At 56.6% G+C, this 20,601-nt stretch overlaps 4 protein-coding genes across 4 annotated transcripts; 2 read left to right on the forward strand and 2 right to left on the reverse strand.

Annotated features, from left to right (window-relative positions):
• Positions 1-249: 249 nt before the first annotated feature.
• On the reverse strand, positions 250-1,707 carry J7T55_007095 (uncharacterized protein; the record flags this gene model as incomplete). Its single annotated transcript, XM_053134144.1, has 3 exons — positions 250-308; positions 372-1,084; positions 1,160-1,707. 3 exons carry the CDS (start codon positions 1,705-1,707, stop codon positions 250-252), a joined length of 1,320 nt encoding a protein of 439 aa, XP_052988046.1.
• A 1,487-nt stretch (positions 1,708-3,194) lies between these two features.
• J7T55_007096 (uncharacterized protein) lies at positions 3,195-3,854 on the reverse strand (the record flags this gene model as incomplete). Its single annotated transcript, XM_053134145.1, has 1 exon — positions 3,195-3,854. One exon carries the CDS (start codon positions 3,852-3,854, stop codon positions 3,195-3,197), a length of 660 nt encoding a protein of 219 aa, XP_052988047.1.
• A 6,593-nt stretch (positions 3,855-10,447) lies between these two features.
• On the forward strand, positions 10,448-14,895 carry J7T55_007097 (uncharacterized protein; the record flags this gene model as incomplete). Its single annotated transcript, XM_053134146.1, has 3 exons — positions 10,448-10,565; positions 10,622-10,779; positions 10,864-14,895. The coding sequence occupies 3 exons, from the start codon at positions 10,448-10,450 to the stop codon at positions 14,893-14,895; spliced, it is 4,308 nt and encodes a 1,435-aa protein (XP_052988048.1).
• A 1,355-nt stretch (positions 14,896-16,250) lies between these two features.
• J7T55_007098 (cytochrome P450) lies at positions 16,251-20,012 on the forward strand (the record flags this gene model as incomplete). The annotated part of the gene is made up of 6 exons (XM_053134147.1): positions 16,251-16,601; positions 16,675-17,181; positions 17,275-17,317; positions 17,378-17,925; positions 17,996-18,898; positions 18,966-20,012. The coding sequence occupies 6 exons, from the start codon at positions 16,251-16,253 to the stop codon at positions 20,010-20,012; spliced, it is 3,399 nt and encodes a 1,132-aa protein (XP_052988049.1).
• Positions 20,013-20,601: the final 589 nt, after the last annotated feature.

Below are 20,601 nucleotides of genomic sequence, written 5' to 3' on the forward strand. Positions count from 1 at the left end.
GCCGCTTCTGGCCGCTGCAACTGCACCAAGTCGTCTAACAAGTGATGCCCGCAGGCAAGCCAATTCAGAACTCCGAAACTCCTGATGCTGATTCCATGACTTTTCCCTCGAATTCACCCTCCTCTGAAGCACAGCACAAGAAGACAACGGCATGGGAGCAGAGACCTCCTCTCACATTCCTCTCCTACGCCTGGGTCTGAGCAGATCAGTCCGCGCATGACACGCAAACCGTGCCAGCACAACTGATGATCACACATCATCATTTCGCGTACACAACGCTGCCACGACAGTGATATCATCCAGCTTGCCTGACAGAAGGCATGTCAGTAATGTGCGCATTATCATGCAGATACAAATCAGAGCAGACTCACCTCCCTCGCTTGGCAGGCCCTCGTCGATCGCATGCTCCATGAACGGGCTCTCCGCGAACGGGTCCAGCGCAATCGTCTTGGCAGCCAACATCAACTCCTCAGCGACAAAGGCCATGGATCCACTCCCGCCAGGGTTGTCGCTGCTTCTTGTCCTCCTCCCCACATCCCCTGATGCCCACCTCTTGACACTATTACTCACATTCTCCACGATCTCGTGCGACCACAGGTTATCGATCACACCATCCGACATCGCCAGGACCACATCTCCCTCCTCGATTGGTACCTGGTCCAGCACGGCGTTCTGCGCTGGCGTGTCCGGGCTGTTAGTCCCCAGCTGCCGGGGACAGTCGAACCAGTGCCACTGCTCCTTGGTCTTGAATACCATCTCCCCCGAGCTCGGCCGTACCACCATGACCTGCGAGTCGCCCAAGTTTGTCACGTACAGCACCGGCGCGGTCTTGCTGGTCTCGCCTTGCGCTGGCGGCTTAGCGGACTCCGCATCGTCTACCGCCTTGTAGAATAACTGTGCCCCTGTGGCTGTCGTAGTTCCCTGCCAGTCAGGCCCCGACGTCGCCTCTTTCGTCTGCTCGTAGGCCTTTTCTAGGTATGCGATCGGATCTGGCACGTAGGGTGGATCGCTCGGCCCGCGCGTTCGCGAAGCGTCTTCGCTCATGGCCATTGCCCAGAAGTGTAGAATGAGTCTCGCCCACAGTCTATATCCCAATTGTAAGCCCACGAGATTACATCACGACCAAGATCCCAGCTAGCAGTAGAGACGAGAGACATACCCGGCGTGGCCCCTCGGCCGAGCGCTCCACGCGCCCACGCCGTCGTTGGCGCCGACGAAATACTCGCTCGCGAAGGCGGCATCGTCCCCATTCGTCCACCCCTTTATCAGCTCTCCATTGACCTTGGGCCGACGGTCGCGGCTCTGGTGATGCGTGCTGAGGGGGTCGCTGAAGGATCCCGAGGGCGGAGAGAGGAAGGGAGGGGGGAAGGGCCTCGGCGCGCGCTTGGCGAAGAGGGAGATGCCCGTCTCGAACTTGTAGGGGAGCCTGGGCGGGGGCGCCGCAATCGTCCGCGACGTGTCTTGCTGCCGTATGTTCCGGTCGTGGTCCTGCCCGTCTGGTTGCTGTGGGTTCTGCGAGCTGCCGCCGGCGTGCGAGTCCCGCGCTGCATCGAGGGCAGTTGTTGAGGATGACGAGAACAACTCTCGCTTATGGCGGGAGGAAGAGGACCATGGCGGCAGGTGTTGGCGGCGCGATACGGAGGAGAGCAAGGCCTTCCGGAGCTGGTGAGGGATGGAGGCCGATTGAGGGAGGAATAGTTCCCTCATCCCAGCGATGAGGCGCTTCAGAACTCGAGGGAGTTGTTGTCAACGTCGCTTGAACTGCGTCGCGAAAATTGGGAAACTGTTGAAGATCTCGCTGCTGCTCGCTCAGTTGGGAAATGCCGTTGCAGCGGTGCGAGGGTGCGATAAGCCTATCGGGAGCTTAAAGTGGCACTCAGGGATTACGCCAGGGGGGGCGGGCCGCAGATCGTCAACCGAGCAGAAGAAACATCCCGATGCGCTGGATACTGATCTTGTCTTTCTTTCCTCAGAACCTCAGCAGTATTTTTGAGTAAGTGCGGTGTTCAAGAGGATTTCTGGGCCTTGAAAAAAAAGGTTGAGAGGATGACTGCTTCAAGAAATCCACTCTGTCTGCTCGCCTGGGTTGTCAGCCGCTTGGGCCGGTCATCGGAATCTGGATGGGGATGGCCCTTGACAATTAAAATCCCTGCAGTCTGGAGTTGTCTTGCCCCTGGACTGAACCATTGGCAGACAATCATCCAGGCAGTGTCGCCTTTCTTTTCAACACTGCCAAAATGCAAGATAGAGACTGGTACTAAACCTGTACTGAAAAATCTTATCTATTACTGAATCAGACCCAGTCTCAAAACGTCTCCTCACGATCCTTAAAACAGGTTGAAATTGTTGGTCATCTGCTTACTTCTAAAGCAATATGTGCGGCTTGTCATGTAGACTAATTAGTTGCCAACCCACATAGACACAGTCCAAGGTCTATACTGTGGGACAAAAGTGGTGGACCCTCCCTTGCTGCCATTCTATATCATACAATGCCGCAGTTGCAATCAGCCATTTGATTTTCAGTTGGCCTTTGTCCGCATTGTGATCAAAATAAACTCCACTTGTTGAATATCTTGCCTTGCTCAATCAAACCTCTGCCCTTTTAATAAGGCTACTGGTAGTGGAGTTGCTGTCAAGTAAACACATGAGTCAACAAATCATCAAATGGGCAGAGCACATGTGAGAGGTTCTAGACAGTCCAGACTGTTTGCATAGATGTCAGCTGATGTTGATTTCTTCTCAGCCACCATTCAAGATCTGCTAGTTATCTGGGCCCCATTTTAATTCTGTTGGGAAATTCCTGGTAAGAGCTCATGGAATTAAGCAAATTTGAACGAGATGCTTTCTTTACGTCGCTCTCTTGATGGTAGATTACGACACATCGAGTATTCAAAGAGTTTAACACAAGGAAGTATGAATGAATGGTAATTGATAAGATTGTTAAACTTCTAGTTATATTCACAAAAGTTTCCTCAGAAGAAGAAAAAGTCTAAAGAATAATCTGGTATCCCGAGCACCTGGCTTCTAATATTGAGTTCTTTGCCATCATTATCGCTGGTAGACTGTAATGTGAGGAGATCTCCCGTAAAACAAGACCAAGGCTTGATATCACCTTTGTTTAATGAGCAGCACAGTAAACTGATAAAGGGAAACCCTTTACACTCAAGCACACAGGACACGACAACCGTTCTTCCTCACACATCCATCCGTAGCTGCTGGGCAACCCTCTCCAGGATCTCCGGGAACAACGCGTCAACGTCCCGCAGCGAGTCGACCAGGATGACATCCCTCTCCTCCTCCAGCGGCACCTGGATATCCGCAACCTTGTGCGCCATGATCTGCTCAGCCAGCCGCGGCTCCTCGGCGCCGAGCGTCCTCCCCGACAAGGTCTCCTCGGTGATATGCAAAATGACAAACACGGGCCTGACCTCTTGCGCCTGCATGGCGGCGCGGATAGCATCACGGGCGGGCTTGCGCATGTGATATAGGGAGATGACCGCTGCGCACTGCTGCACCCCAGGATTGCTCCGAGGCGCCTCGGCCCCGTGCTCGACTTCTCCGTCTGGCTCGCCGCCGCCCGCCAGGAAGCCCAGCCGCTGCAGCTTGGACGACCAGATCCGCCCGAAGACCTTGCCGTAGTCGAAACCCCTCCTGGCCTGCGACCGGGCCCCGAACGTCGCGGCGTTATGGGCCATTTCCGCCTTGATCCATTGGCAGCCCAGTGCTTTTGACAGGGAGGGAGCCAAGGTTTCTTTGCCTGTGACGTGCGTCCCGGACAGAAGCACGGCGTAGGATGGGCTGGAAGCGGTGGTGGCCGCCTTCATACCAGCTGGTTTTGGAATGTTTATGTCCATATGGGCGGGCTCTGGCCGCAATGGCTGTGAAGCTGCAGCAACGGACATGCTGAGTCTTCAATCTACCGGAGACCCTCAGCCGGACGATAAGGCTCTGATCAAAAATAGAGGGCGTAACACAAGTCCATCAAAATGCGTTAATAAGTTGATGACTCCTAGAACCGGCAGATCCACAGCCTAGAATTACAGTTCAACGGTAGGATTCGATAAGGAGAAGTTGGCCGACATGACATGCACGGTCAGCACTAAACTTGGAAGCACTTGCATGGAGATGCAGGCCAGCCGCAAAGAGACCGACTGTCTCATCAGGTACATATCTTGGTATATTTAGCAGCCTTATGTTCCGTCTCTGCTCCCTCGGTTGCATAGTCTTTGGCTCTGGCGATTCCTCTTGCATTCCATGAGCTTGTTAGACCTGTGTGCCTTTTCCATGCGGACAGTGTGACCGCACACTCTAATTCAAGTGAGAAGACTATTTCCTCGGATTATGGAGGCAGAGGTGAGCTATGACGACTTTGTTTGAAGGAGCGGCAATAAAGCTTCAGTCAGAGGAAACGTCTATTTTGAGGGACAACTTTGCTACTTGTCACGGTGTGTCCTTTATGCGACTTTGTGTCAAGCCTCACGTAATTTCAACAGTAGTTTTACTCCAGAGTAGTTGTGCGTAGCATTGTCTGGCTATAAAGCCATGTCATTGTATAATGCATGCGAAGCTACCCCCTATAGTAATTATGAATTTCTTGCTCTGAAGTCAATTCAGAGACTAGCAAAGCGATGATGTTTTTATGCTTCTTCGACCACTTGGACGTAAACAGCTGGCATAACGGTCTCTTCATCGCTTGTCCTGGCTGGCACAAATCATGTTCTGGCTCCACGCCAAGCATGAAGCATCGAATTCCACCGCCAACCTGTTGCCAATGCTCTGGCCTTGGCGTTGCAGAATCGGTAGGTGCACCTGCTCCTTCGTGTCACATACCTGCCACTGTGACCTAGGAAGCCCCAGCTCTGAGGCTGGGTGTAGAGATGCAGGCGTGCAGGCTTTGCGCTTCGATCATCCAACGCGGCACTCCCTTACCGGGGGCGGGCGCCAAATACGACGGCAGCCAGAGCAGCATGACGTAGGTCCAGGAAGCTTGCTCCCGGATCCTGCGAGGGAGAACAGATTGCCAGAGTGCAGCCCGTTACCTAAATCATGTAGTTGCAGTCAGCCACATGGGCTTGCAGTAGTGTGTGCGTGCCACATCCTGAATGCACTCCACGAGCGATGGACAGCTGTGTTGGGCGTGCGAGGCGCGCACCAGAGCTGAGGAGCTATGTAGCTAGGTCAGCCGGCAGCCCGGTCTGGGCCCGGTCAAGCTCAGCGGCCGGGAGTGAGAGAGACTGAGCTCCTTCTCCCCTGGTAAGATCGGCCGAGTGTGGATCGGACGGCATCTAGAGCTCCTCGAATCTCGGAACTGCGGGTGCTGCTCAGGCTGTGCAAGATGTGATGGGCATTTGGACCCTTGGCTCTGTCAGACTCTGCAAATACGCCAATTGCGTACTCTGTATGCGTAGAAGGCGACGTAATGTGAAGGCTGTGCTGTTTGCCGAGTTATGATCAATCTCGTCGAGCCACATCACATACTTCGGAGGATCCCAAACAGAAGTGATCATCTACTGTGGGGGCGGGTCTAATAAGCACACGGGTACAACATGGCGTTGTGTTGTACATGTCTTGGGTCGGCGGCAAGAATTTGACTTGGCCAAGATGGATCATCAAGGTCCGGCAATAGCTGCATGGTTGTGAGCTCCTCAGAATCGACTACGCCTTGTTGATTCTCCGAGGCGGTGAATTTTTGGGTGCCACGCCAGTTATCCCGAGCACAATGAGATCATGCGCCAGTGTGACGGCGGCGTGGACTGGTCAATGCAAGGCTAATAAATGATGGCTGGTATTGAAAAGCCAGACCGGGGTGCTCACTCATTCCGAATGGAGTCATGTGAGCCAACGCAGGAGGAAGACGGGAGAATCAAGTCCGTGGCCCCGAGATGGCTGCCGGAAAGACCGGGAAGTCAGCACTGAAAATCGTCTACGGGGGGTACGATGAGCAGAAGGGCCAAGAGATTTCGGTCTTGGTCCTGAGAATGGATAGCATTCCAGGTGTGTTTTCTGCTGGTTGCGTGAACAATGTGGCTCGGTGGCCCAACAAGACCACAGCGTCGTCAGGCTAGCCCCCCGGACTTGAGGCAGCGGCGGTGAGGAGAAGTGAGGGCGATTAAATAAGATGAACATGATATCGAGGTTGAATTGCAGGGAGGTCCCACCTGGCGAAGTCCACGCCAAGCGTCAACACCGGGCCCCAACGGCTTGGGACCGAGTGTGGAGACTGGTCAAGACGTGTGCCGTCTGTCCAGCATCGTCACCTTCGTGTTATTGTCCGATCATGAGCAGTAGATCGAAGGCCAAGGGGCCTTGGATGGCCTTGGCGCAGTGGCACGCCCTGCGAGCGCAAAAGGAGCTTTTGATACCCGAGCTTGACAGGTTGTTTCTGATCTGGTCTGGCTGGCATTGAGCTGTCAAAACCCAACGGCATGCCGAGTGGATACCGAGGGGCCGGAGAGCGGCTTCTCGACCTGAGCCGAAGTCTTGGGAGCGGCCAACCACCGAGCGCTGTGGGCGGGAAGCTGGGAGGGGTTTTTAATCTTCTCGATCCATTATTACCACTCGCTCGTAGACGCTGATTCTGCCGTGTATCGCATGTTGCCAAGACCACAGAGCAAGCCTCAGTCACAGGGAGGTCCAGAGGGAAAAAGGACCATGCCCAGACCCGGAAGAGGACGCAGGACGCAGGACGACCAGCTGCAACCTCTGGATCACTACTGCGAAGATCGCCGCTAATGCTGCGGACGGGGCAGGTACGAGGTGGCAGGTGCATGAAGGATGCCCGGCTAACCTGGGGCGTAATACCTTCATCCGAACGTGCCGTCGAGAAGTACGCCAGTGGCTGGTAACGGCAGAAGTGCAGCAGATGGGCCAGACACCACAGCCAGCACCTTGGTGGAACTGTGAACAGCTGAATGCCGCAAGCTGCAGCTGAGGCTGACACACAATGCTGCGTAGTAGTTTTTGTATTTATGATGCGGTGTGTGTAGTAATAAGGGTCTCGAGATGCGACCGTTCTTCCAGCCATCTTGATCTTGACGATGTTCATCAGGGTCCTGGGGACTTTGGGGGCGGGTGGGTCGTGGCCAGCTCGGAAGGAGAGAAACACTTTCTGTACAACTTTGGGCGTATTGCTCCGTATCCCACAAATTCGTATCCGTACCTGCGTTTGAGCTGTGCCGTTACCATACCTTAGCAATGCCCGGGCACTGAGGACAAAATGCTCTGCGACCCCCTGGCCTCCACCCTCGCATGGGAGAAGGAGGCCCAGGAACCAACCATCTATCCAAACTTGGAAGCCAGCCCACCCCCAATGCATCCACTGCGCTTCGCTTCGCTCACAAGGCCGGCGCTTCTTGCGACTTGACCCCCGACCGCAGCCACATCAGTACACAGTACATGGCCTGGGTGACGCGGTCAGGTGTGCGACCATGCCCAAGACAGCCACGCCCAGGTGGTGACTGCACTTGGGTGGACGGCAGAAACGGCAAACGGCAATAACAGTCATCGTAGCGCGGGCAAGGTACTCGTGCGTTCCAAGCTCCCAAGCTGACCTAGACTCGACCAGGTAAGTACCTCTGCAGTCTTGCAGTCCACCTCCGTCTTAGGCGGCTCGCCTAACTCGTTTCTCTGGGCGTGCGAGACTCATAGGTCGGTGACCACCGACTAGTGCCGCAAAGGACCAGCCAAGTGACGGGAAGCATGCGAAAGGGCAGGGAAAAAACATGCGACGACGACGAATGCTGGGGAAAAAAAATCTTATTTAAAACCCGGACAAGGTTGTTGCCCATCGAGATGGCCAACCTGTGGCAGGATCCGTGACCTGAGGACGCCTGCTATACCCTCATCGTGATTAACGTGCTTCATGCTTCAGGCGTGCCAAGCCGTTGACCCCTTCGGCGCTCCTGACTGGAAACCTTATCACACTGAGCACATGGAAGGAGGCAGAGACGACTCACAGAGAGAGATATAGATAGACCTCGGGTCATACGAAGAACCTGACTGTGCCTTACCTTGGCTTGCTTTGCCTTGGACTACGGTTGCTAGGCCATCATGATCCAGGGCATGCGGATCATAGACTAACAAAGTGCCTAAGCACCTAAGGCAAGGCATTTGGAATGGGCCCAATGCTCAGGCTGTCAGGTCAGGTCAGGCTGGCCAGGGAAGCACAAATAAGAAAGAACGGACGAGGAGCCAAGACTTCTTTTATCCTGCTAGAAGCGATCCGATGTCAAATCGACCTGGCTGCCAGCCCCTGCCCTGCAGCCAGCTTCACGCCTCCCAGCGGCGGCTCGCCTGTTTTTTCTGCAGAGTTATAACGAAGACGCCTTCCACACCCCCCGGCCGGTCTAGATCCCGCCCGGGGAGCTCTTCGAGTGTCTCTTTATCTTTTGACCCTGCTCCACCGTCTGGATTGCGTTCTCGGGAAGCTACCTACCCTTCCCAGCTGGACGGCACGCTCGCTACTCTCGGTCTCGGGCAGTAACGTCACCACTTACGCCCGCCCTCGCATCTCGCATCTCGCCAGACGCCAGACACTATCGACAACTGACTCGTCGTGATCTCGCTGGCGTACGGCATTCTTATACTTTTACCCTTCGCACTAGGTACCGACTGCGTCCAACGTCCACCTCAGCATCCTCACGGGGTTGACCTGGCAAGAACGCACACGACGCGCGCAGTGAGGCAACGGTGTCGCCGTCGACGGCCAAACAACTCGGATTGTCGCAGCCCCCCTCCCCCTGCACTGCGCACTGCACACAGAGAACTGAACTCGGCAGCGACTGGAACCCACTCGTTTGCTGCTGGCCCCTACACCACGATCAAGGCAGATGGCACATGTGCATGCACAGGTCACGGCACAGGTTGACTTGTCTTAGGAGGCGACCATCTTGCTACCAGCAGCCAGAACAGGACAACCCAGGATCGCACAGGACAGACCTACGATCTGCGAAGCTCCTTTGCCGGCGAATTAGACGCCACATGCCATTAGACCTCGAGACGAAACCTGGACGCCAGATGGAGCCGTGCAAGAGCTGCAAGCTGGTGTCCTGACGTATGAAAGCCAGACCCTTGTCGCGCGGATCACGTACGTCTCTTGCATCAATAATCCGTGCAAGTTCACACCTCCAGCTTTCCTGCAACTCCGAAGCTCTCCTCCTCGCCTTGTCTCCTTTTCACCTCTTGAAACCCGGCGCTACCTTTGCCAAAACCTCGCCTGCGTTCCCGACCATCGTTTTGCACAGGCCGGTCTGCTGAGCGCTGCCCATCGAGCGAGTTTGCGCCACGGCACCACGACCGTTCTCGCTCGACGTGAAGCTGCAGGGCCTCTTACAGGGAGGAGCGTCACCAGCGCCTTAAGAGCAGCACGCTGCCTTCGTTCTGTGACGCCGCCTTTCGCTAAGCGGCACTGGCACACCAGCCTGTGAGATACTATTTCCTTTTTTGTCCCCTTCTCAAATCCACCTGAATTGGTGAGTCGGTGAGAAGTGAGAAGAGAAACCCTTTGTCCCACCGCGCAACAGACTGCGCCGTGATATCCGGAGAAGACTCTCCCACCAGAGCAGCAGAGACTCCATCCAGGCCGACCTCAGCGCAGCACAGCCCGCCGTTGACGTATTCGCCCGCTCATTGTCTGGCGTCTCCCGTTCCAATTATTACCTTTTTCTGGCACGGCCGAGACCCTTTTCAGCCCAGAGACATTCGTGCACCTGGCCGACTGGCTAGCTGACACCCGCTCCAGTTTTTAGGGGGAGTGTGAAGGGAAAAGGGCGACGCGCAATTAAGGGATTTCTGGGGAGGACAAAAATGGGTCGAAGTCGAGGTAGGCTCCTCCATCTCCATCCCCCCTTGCCCTTTTCGACCACCTTTCGCGCGCATTCGCTGCTAGCCTCGCCTCACCTTGTCTCGCTCTTCTTCCGCGCTCACAATCTCAAATCCCCATGAATGAAATGCACCGAACCGCAACCGCACCGCATGATAGCCTGACACATCGCCGCGCATTCTGACCACCCCCACCCCTACCGCTGCACCAACCTCACCCGCACCCACCCCCATAAGACAAATTTCCCAGTCACTCTAGGTGCCCCCAGCCGGTCAACTTACTGTCGCCTGCGGGACGATTCGTTGCCCCCCTGTCCTGTTTAATCTTCCTTCTTAATCAGTGCTGATGATTCGCAAATAATCACCAGTCCTCTCGTTTATGTCCCAGTTATCTGGGCATAGCAGACAAGGCTCACATAGCTCGACGCCCAACTCATCGCCTCCCCACGACGGCCCCAATCCTCTACGTGCGCCGAACCCACACCGCAACTCGACACCTATACAGCCCTCGTCCCCGATACACCCATCGTCGCCGGTAGAACCCCCCGCGACGAATAACCCTCGGGGTAGGAATCGCAGCAACTCTGGCCGCCCCTTGTCCATGGTACAGACCTTCCAGCCGCCCCTCATGGACGTCGGCGACGATACAATCCCGGAGCTTCAGCCCATCTTCACCTTCCTAAACAGCCATTCCAACAAGCTGTACCAGGAGGGCTACTTTCTCAAACTCGACGATCAAAACACACGTAGGTTCAATCCGCCACTCCGCACCCCGACCTTGGCTCTGACAATGGCACTGCAGATGGGCGGCCCAACCCAGACCGAACATGGACGGAATGCTTTGCGCAACTTGTAGGGACGGTCTTGTCGCTGTGGGACGCAGCAGAACTTGACGCAGCCGGCGAGGACGGCGAGGTGCTGCCCAAGTTTATAAACCTGACCGATGCCTCTATAAAAATGGTAAATGACAGCTGGCGGGAGGGGGAGACTGCGTGCATCTGTGTATGCGTGTGTGTTTGTGTTGGGCACTAACGAGTATTGCAGATCGAATCATTGCCTACGAGATCCAATGACGAGCAACCACTCCAGAACATCCTCAGCATATCAACGGCGGGGAGGAACCGATACCTGCTTCATTTCAACTCGCACCATTCCTTGTTGCAATGGACGGCGGGCATTCGGTTGGCCATGTTCGAACATTCAACATTGCAAGAAGCGTACACGGGCGCACTGATTGCCGGCAAAGGCAAGACTGTGAACAATATCAATCTCATCATGGAGAGGGCAAGGTTCAAGACAGAGGCATGGGTGCGCGTGCGATTTGGTGCCGGGGTTCCATGGAGACGCTGCTGGTGCGTCATATCACCGCCGGACGAGAAGGAGTTCCAGAAGTTCCAGAAGGAGATGAGAAAGAGATCACCGTACGACCATTCAAAACCACCTGTGCTCAAAGGCGATGTCAAATTCTACGACACCAAGAAGGACGGAAAGAAACAGAAGAAGACCAAGCCGATCGCCTCTATAACGGATGCTTACTCCTGTTACGCCATCTACCCTCAGGCCAAGTCTCTCATCGACGCCTCGACCCTGATCAAGATTGAGTGCAACATCACCATTCATTCCGAGCCGCCATCGTCGACCGAAGGCTTCGTCTTCATCATGCCTGAAGTACCCCCAGCTGTGAACGGATTCGAGATGCTGCTGCGATTCATGTTCCCGACGTGGGATACTTTCGGGCTGTACGGCCGTCCCGGGCGCCTGGTAGCGAGTGTCTTGGACTCGAGATCGCTCATGTTCGCCATGCCAAAACATAGGAGATATGGTTACCTGGAGATACTCGATGTGACGAATTTGATTCTCACCGAGGGCAGTGGCTCATGGTCGGAGAGGGACTGGAAGAAGAAGCTAAAGGAGCTGACGGGTCAAAGGATGAACGCCGTAGACGATACGCCAGCCGCAGCTCGCAGCGATAGCCGCAGGAGCAAGCGTCTCAGCATCGGCCCTTCTGTGCCAGGTGGCGCGAGGTCTCGAGGAGTGGGTTTTGCGGACGACGGGCCTTCCGTGAGAACTTCTCGATCGTTTTCTGCCTCGACCCCTGGTCCGCGTAATGACTCGGCCCCTCCCGGTGATAGGGCTCGTGCGCCGGGCGCCTTGGCCGGAGTGACTGGCCATCAGCGCAACAGCTCAGATACCCAAATTCGGGGTCCAAGCAGTCTCGAGGGCTTCGCGCCCCACCTCCAAGCAGAACGACAAGGCCCAACACCGCCGCGCGGCCATACACCCATACGCTTTGCAAATGATCTTGCTTCAACACCAGAGCGTGTCAGTTCGGAAGATGAGCAACCAGGCATGGCTCCGCCAGTGCGAGATCTGGAGGGCTTACACAACATGAGTACTCCGGAGCCTGTTGCACCGCCGTCCTTTCAACATGCAGCCACGGCTCGGCCCCAGAGAGCCTATCATTCCCCAGAACTCCGGAGGGCCACAAGCCGTTTGTCGAGTGCGACCCTGCAGCAGCTGGGTGTTGCCCTTCAGACCAACACAGATCCTGCTCTGATGGAAGGTGGCGGGGAGAGATACAGCGATGAGCATAGCGCAGGATCCTCGTCTGGGCCAGCAGACCCTCGGGGCTTAGCGGTACATACCAACGCTTATGCTAACTCGGTAGGAATGTCTGCTAATGAGAACCGATCTCGTGAAGGACTGAGTGTCCCCGGCGGTAACCCCACTCCGCCGCGGTCTCCTGGCATGCCTCCACCACAGATGAGCCTTGAACAGAAGAGGTCCAGATCACCTCTGGCACCTGGCGCTCCTCGAGACGGACAGAGACGCCCCTCTCCAGGCCCAGGCCCAGGGCAAGGCCCAGGCCCAGGGCCCGGTCAGGCTCCCTATCCGCCGAATCAAGGTGGCAGAGGTCAGTTCCCTCCCGGTCCAGGGTCCCAAGGGTCACGCGGGCCTCCGCCTCCACCTCATGGAGGCGGTCGAGGTCGTGGGATGCCTCCGCCTGGTTATTCGCAGGACAACAGGGGACCGCCGCCTGGAATGATGGGGCCGCCTGGTCCTCAAAATCCGCATCAACCTTATCAGGGCTATGGAGCGGGTGGTCCTCCGCCTCATAGTCGAAGGACGCCACCACCCGGAGCTCAGCGAAAGCCACTTCCTCCGCTGCAAACAGCCACGTCCCCGCCGATCCATCGGAAGCCTCTGCCAGCGCGGACAGATAGTCTCCAGTCCAAGGCCGCATCTTCACGCAACGGATCCTCGCGAAGCAACACAGGCGATGTAACGCCCGTTTCTCCATCAACCAACAGTAGTCTTCGCAATCATATTCTGGACGAGGCTGCTTTTCAGCTGGTTAACTCTCCAGAGGCGCACCGTCGTGACTACGACCAACAGGACTCATTGCGGCAAAGGCAGCGTCAGGGAACAATGAGGAGTGAGGCCAGCAGCAATTATGATGACACTGCATCAACGGATAGCCCCGACTATGCTAGCACCCGCAAGTCTACCGAGACGCAGGAATCCAGGGAGCGGCCTCGTGCCGGTGTGCTCAAGACGGTTGGAGACACAGCAGCGTCCGACTCCGGTTCTGGCAGGTCACGAGTTGATATGCCTGATATGAACTTTGGTCCTACACTCAACCTTGCTCATGGTGTGGACCGGACTGTGGCCGGCGGGCCTTGGGTGCCACCTAACCCACCTGCGGCTCAGCCTCCGAGGTCATACTCTCCTGGACCGCGGAAGACGCCCGTTCCCACAACACCCAGTGCGAATATCACACCTTTCACAGCTGAATTCAGCCACGCACGCAATGAGTCTGAGGACACGCTTAAGCGTCGGAGCATTGCATGGACGCCTGGCGTGGCAGCCGGTGGGGGCAGCGGCCGAGATGGTGCACTTTCTCCGGAGGAGTTTGTAGCACAAAGAGCGGCCGCAGCAGTTCCACAGTATGCCCACCAGCGTACTCCTTCGGGCAACGCGCTTTCACAGATGGCGTCTTCTCCGCCAATGAAGCGCACGGGCAGCCAGGACTACCTCACCAAACGGCACTCGAGGTCCAGCAGCGTGGATCTGCTACAACGCCCTCCCTCCCAAGGCTCAGGTAACATACTGGGAATGAACGGCAGCGGAGCCACGAGTGCGACTCTGTCAGCACGCGAGCAAGAGCATCTAGCCCGAACTACAGGGACGCCGTTGATCAGTATGGCTACTAACAACAGCCCTGGACAACAGGCCCAGGGGCCAGGCCTTGTGGGAGCGATTGATGCGCGTGAGAGGGAAAAAGCTCAGATGAAGCAGGGCTACCAGTCTCAGACCGTCCAGAACGCTATCCACCAGCGCCAGCAGCAACAGCAGTACGCTCAGCAGCAGCAATACGCACAACAACAGCAGCAATACGCTCAGCAGCAGATGTACGGAGCAGCGTCGAACATGAGCATTGGAAATGTGAGCAGCATGGGCATGAGTCCGATGAACGCTCAAGCTCCGTCGATGTATGGTGGCAGCATGGGAATGCAGAGTAACATGGGATATAACACGGGCATGGGTCGTGGAGGATACCCTGCACAGCAGCCCGGCCCGCCACGGTCAGCGACTCTGTCTCCTCCGCCTGTTGGTATAGGTATGCCTATAAGTCCCATAAGCCCACGCTCCATGAGCCCAGGGCCTCGCTACGCCATGAGCCCTCCACCTATGCAGCAGGGTGGACCTCAGTATGGCCAACCCCAGGGTGGTTACGGGAACCCCGGCATGCAGCCGCCCATGCGGATGAACAGCCCTGGTCCTGGACAGGGTCCGATGAGAATGGCCTCTCCAGGCCCTGGTCAGATGAGGATGGCTTCTCCAGGTCCGGGACAGATGCGTATGAACAGCCCCGGCCCGGGTGCAGGTCCGATGAGGATGCAGAGTCCTGGCCCAGGTCAGATGAGGAACGCTTCTCCTGGCCCGGGAGGATTCAGTCGACCCATGATGACTATGCCCCCACCGGGACAGTTCGTGCCGCAGGGTCCTCGTACCCCAGGCACGCCGGGGACCCCACGGGGCCCAATGCCGCCGCATCAGGGACATGCCTTCTAATCAGAGGGAAAGATCGGAGGATGAGTTCGGCTTCACAAGAAGCATGACTGTCCAAGTGAACAGAGCTTGAACAAGATAGAGTGGAGGACAGGGCGAATCCCAAACACACATACATACACACGAACACACATACAGCGCATTTTGAAGGGGCAGGGAGGTTGGTTCTTGACAGCAAAAAGAGCGTTTAGCATAGCATGACACCGCATGGCTTGGAGTGAAGCGGCTTTGGTATATCGAACAAATGATAACCTACCTGTTTTTTGTGCATCATCAAATTTACTATTTCACCTACACTTTTAACGTTCCCGGCTCGACGTACCGAAAACCAACATGTCTCATATCACATGTCTCTGCGGATGAATTCTGAGGCCTGTCTCGGGTATTAGCTGAAGGCCGGTTGGCCTATATTCGTGAAACCATGTGGTAGCCCCGACGATGTCTTACTGGTCTATCGTCACGATACGGCACGTGGCTTGCGTATGTCTGCATCCCTGGACTCACTTATTTGTGATGTGATAGTAACCTACGTATAAGCTAGCTATATCGACTATGAGGGTCAGTTCGTAACTCCGCGTGCTGGGGTTCCCATGGGAGGAGGTTTACTCTGAAGGGACTAGTTGCGACTGGCTAAACAGATGGTGCTCAAACGCATGGATTCGCGGGAGTCTACATAGAACCTATTTCAAACAAGGTAACATGGTTCATATCCAAGTGGGAAACATACGCAGAAACTACGTAACCACTATACGCTCGAGCTTGTCTGACCAGGGAAGAGCCTCCTTCGATCCTGTCTCCGTCTTAGCTACCGAGGCTGCTTTTCGTGGTCCCCCGCTCATATGCTCGTCGCTGATTAAGGCTACGAAGGTAGAATGCCACAGAATCGAACTATTGGCCTATCATGCTTCTCTTCTGGATAACATCGCGGGCTGCGAGCGCTGCCTTAGTGCCGGCGCGGAAGAGCGGGTGCGCAGCGTGACGCAGGCTACTCACTATCGGGCAGGGTGACTTCGCCAATTCGTCGAGCTTGAGTTGCTTCGGGTAGCGAAGGTGCGTTAGTTGTCTGTTGCTTGAACTATGGATTTGCGTAGGAGAACAACATGTCTGTGGTTATTTGCCCTTTATCGAAGCTGCTTGTGAGCTGGGCGTTAACCCACGATGTGCCCTTACGACCCCTAGCCTCACGGCTTGCATATTGATCACAGGTACGATCTTGGCATATAAATAGACCGGGTTTCAGGAGATCCAAAGTGTGAGCGCAGTTCATCGGGACTGGACCGTATTGAATTACATGAGCCCTGTAGTGCACACCCTCTGTCTTTGTTCTCTCGTGACTACAACACCATCTCTGACCAGCCATGGCCTGCCCCTACAAAAAGGAGCCGAACCTGAAGCCAGACAATGTTGTCGAGCCCAGCCTCGACGGCCCAGGAGAGCCCATCCCGCACCCGCCGGAGAAGTGGCTGATCGGAAACGCGGGCGAGATCGACCCGACGTTCTTCGTCTCCTCCGTCTGGCGCCTCGCGGACATCTACGGGCCCATCTTCAGCCTGAAGCTCTTCGGCAGGACCGTCGTCGTGGTCTCGAGCCACGAGCTGATCGACGAGGTGTGCGATGAGGCCCGATTCGAAAAGACGACCAAGGGCAACCTCGAGACGCTGCGGGTCTTGGTTGGGGGCGGGCTGTTCACGGCGTACTCGGACGAACATGTAAGTGCCTAACCGTCACCAAAGCACGTATGCCTCATAGTATCCAACCTGATGACCATAACTCTCCCCACAGGACTGGTACGTCGGACACCGCATCCTCATCCCAGCCATGGGGCCCATCGCGGTGCGGCGCATGTTCGACCAGATGGTCGACTGTGTGTCGCAGATGATCCTCAAGTGGGACCGGCTGGGCCCGGAGCACGAGGTGTCCGGGCCGGACGACTTCTCGCGGCTCACCTTCGATGTCATCGGGCTGTGCGCCATGAACTACCGCTTCAACTGCTTCTATGCCGAGGACCCGCCGCGCTTCATGACGGCCATGGCTGACGCACTGGTCGAGGCTGGCAAGGTGACCAACCGCATGGCGGTCGAGAACGCGCTGCGGTATTTCTCGCGCAAGAAGTTGGCGGAGGATATTGAGTACATGCACAGTGTCTGTGCTGGTGTCATTGCTGAGAGGAAGGCGAATCCCCAGCCCGAGCTGAATGATCTCTTGAATGTCATGTTGTTTGGGAAGGATCCTGTCTCTGGGGAGTCGATGTCGGATGAGCTGATTTCGAACGAGTTTCTTACGTTTTTGGTGAGTACGCTGCGGTCCGACGTGATCACTGACTGGATTCTCACTTGAGGAATCTTCGAACCTAAATTCACTATTAGCTGACATACTGAGCAGATTGCTGGCCACGAGACGACCAGTGGCACTATGAACTTCATGAGTTAGTATCACCATCTCACGATATTATACTCCCAGACTTATCGAAGCTTAAACAAAATAGTGTACAACCTCTTGAAACATCCAGAAAAGCTGCAAAAGTGCTACCAAGAAGTCGACGAGGTCCTCGGCGACAACGCCATAGAGCTGGAACACATCCCGCGGCTCAAGTACCTATGGGCCACGATGAGAGAGACTCTGCGCTTTCTTGGACCCATCTCATCTATATCACGCCACAGCAAGCGCGAGACGGTCATCGGCGGCAAATACAAGATCAATCCAGACTGGGTTATCATGCTGAATCTCCGGGGCTTGCACCACGACACGAGCGTCTACGGCCCCGACGCGGATGAGTTTCGGCCGGAGCGCTTTCTCGAGGGCGGGTGGGAGCAGAACCCGCCAAACGCATGGAAAGCTTTTGGAACTGGCTCCAGAGGGTGCCCAGGCAAGGCCATCGCGGAGCAGGAGATGATCACGGCCTGGGCCCTGATCTTCCAGCGCTTCAACATCGAGCTGGCTGACCCGGAGTACCAGCTGAAGATCAAGCCGACTCTGACCATCAAGCCGGACGACTTCAAGTTTAAAGTTCGGCGTCGGCCAGGAAAGGACCGGGTGAGTGATATCGAGGATTCCTGTTCAGGTTTTCATGCCTGTCACGTCTGCTGATACTCAAGTGCTACAGATGGTCGGGTTGGCTGGCGCACCGCATAAGGATAAGGTGTATCCAGCGGCGGGACAAGGAAAGACAGCCAAGTCTGATGCTCGCAAAGCACACGAGACCGACAAAAGTGCCGAGTTGGAGCCACTTTCCATCTTCTTTGGCGGCATCAGTAACACGTGCAAGACCTTCGCAGAGGACTTTCAGCACGACGCACCGAGCTTCGGCTTCCAGGTTCCGGATGGGGTTCGCAACCTGGACGAGGGCGTAGAAAACTTACCAACGGACAAGCCCGTCTTGATCATCACATCCTCGTATGAGGGTCAGCCTCCCGACAACGCCAAGAGCTTCGTCGCATGGCTTGAAACGCGCGCCGCCGCTGGGGACAACGGCCTGCTCAAGGGAGTCTCCTACGCTGTATTCGGCGCCGGCAACAAGGACTGGGTGAGAACATTTCACCGCGTCCCGAAGCTGGTCGACAACCTCATGGAGAAGCTGGGTGCCACCCGCATAATGCCTCTCGGCTTGGTGGACGTCAGCGAGGATATCCTCGGGCCATGGGAGGACTGGAAGGCCGGCCTATTCCCCGTCCTCCGCAGGCTCAGCGGCGCCACGGCCGAGGTCACGGCCGAGGAGATTAAGGTGGAGGTCGTCCACCCGGAGGCACCGGCTAAGCTGGCCGGGCCGGAGATCACCACTGGGATCATACTCTCCAACACCGAGATCGTCAAGGCGGGCGTTGGCCCGCAGAAGAAGCACATGGAGGTGCTGCTGCCTCCTGGCCAGAGGTACCGAAGCGGCGACTACCTCGTCGTGCTCCCTGTCAACCCGCGCGAACAGATTCGGCGTGTTATGAACCGCTTCGGTCTCCATCTGGACGACCTTCTCACGGTTACTGGAACCTCTAAGGAATATCTCACCGGCTTCGTAAGTTTCTGTGCCTTTTCCCTTAGTGAGTCTTAGCGACTTCACGCTCACATGAGAGACAATATAGCAAGACGAACACATCACGGCCTACGAGCTCATCGGCACCCGAGTCGAGCTCGCCACGCCGGCCTCGCAGCGCCAGGTCGCCGCGCTGGCCGCGAAGCTGCCCGCCTCTGAGGAACTAAAGACCCTCTCATCAGACTCAAGCGCTTACCGCAGCGAAGTCCTGGAGAAGCGCGTCTCGGTCCTCGACCTTCTCGAGGACTTCCCCAGCTGCACGCTGTCCTTTTCCGAGTACCTCGCGATGCTGCAGCCCCTGGCTCCACGGCAATACTCCATCTCGTCTTCGCCCCTGGTCTACCCGCCTGTGCCGAGCACCACCACAGCCTTCCCGAGCTGCACGGTGGCGAGGTCCTCTCCCGCTGGCGCCGCCGCCGCCGCCGCGGATGACGACGACAGCAGTGCGTGCGTGACCTGCTCCATCACCTACGACGTGCTCGAGGGCGCGCCCGCGCTGTCGGGCCACGGCGCCTTCGCCGGCGTCGCAAGCTCATACCTGTCGAACCTGCCCGCGGGCTCCCGTCTGCGCTGCTCCATCCGCGGCACCAACGCGTCCAAGTTCCGGCTGCCGCCGGACCTGAAGACACCTGTCATAATGGTCGCGGCCGGCACGGGCATCGCGCCGATGCGCGCCTTCATCCAGGAGCGGGCCGCCGTCGCCGGGGCGCGTGGCGCGGATGCCCTCGGGCCGGCGGTGCTGTACTTCGGCTGCAGGGACCATGCGCAGGATTTCCTGTACCGGGACGAGCTGGCGGCGTGGGAGGCCGCTGGTGCGGTCAAGGTGAGGGCGGCGTTCTCGAGGTGCGCGCCGCCGGAGCAGGGCACAGCGCACGTGGACGAGGTCATCTGGGCGGACAGGGAGGAGATGAGGCGTCTGTTTAGGGCCGGAGCGAGGATCCTGGTGTGCGGGAGCGCGAGCAGGCTCGGCCGGAGCACGCATGAGGTATGTGTGCGCATCTATCGCGAGGGCCATCCCGAGGTGTCTGCCGAGGAGGCGGAGGAGTGGATGCTGCGGCAGAAGGAGGACCGGTACCTGAGTGATGTTTTTGGATAGAGTTTTCCCCAATACTGTTGTACAGGCCATGCTGCTGTGGAAGTGTTATCCTTCGTGACTGATCTCCTTGCCATCCATCGACACTGCACCATCTCTTGTGGTGATTCAGCGGTAGTCAACGCTCTTTAACAACAGCTGTGAAGGTCCGTCACTGTGCGAGCCTCACACCATCGCTTGCTGTCAGCTGGCATTCAACATGACTGCAGACAACAAACCCAACCTGTGACACAAGTCCTGACATTCCGGAAGCCCCGGGGCACAACGAGCACATTCTTGCACACCCAGCTCCTCGTCTCTCGCAAACCCACTCTCATCTACCGTGATGTATTTGTCCGCGGAGAGTAATCTACAACAGCAATGACAGTCCCTGAGTCCTTGACTCGGAGGCGGTCCACAGCGTGGGTCCCCCAGAAGGAACAGACAAGAAAAAAAGAAAATAAGACATGCAACACCGGGTATTCGCTGGTCGTCACCGAGCCAACTACTAATCCAGCTGTCACAAGCTTAACTATGGGAGAGCGGACGGGATCCCGTGTTTTCTTGTGCATATGGTCGCATGTGTTTGTGCAGGGCGAATACCGTGTTGATA

Source organism: Diaporthe amygdali (assembly GCF_026229845.1).
Source record: "Diaporthe amygdali strain CAA958 chromosome Unknown NODE_42_length_345209_cov_65_521073, whole genome shotgun sequence".
Classification (NCBI taxonomy): Eukaryota; Fungi; Ascomycota; class Sordariomycetes; order Diaporthales; family Diaporthaceae; genus Diaporthe; species Diaporthe amygdali.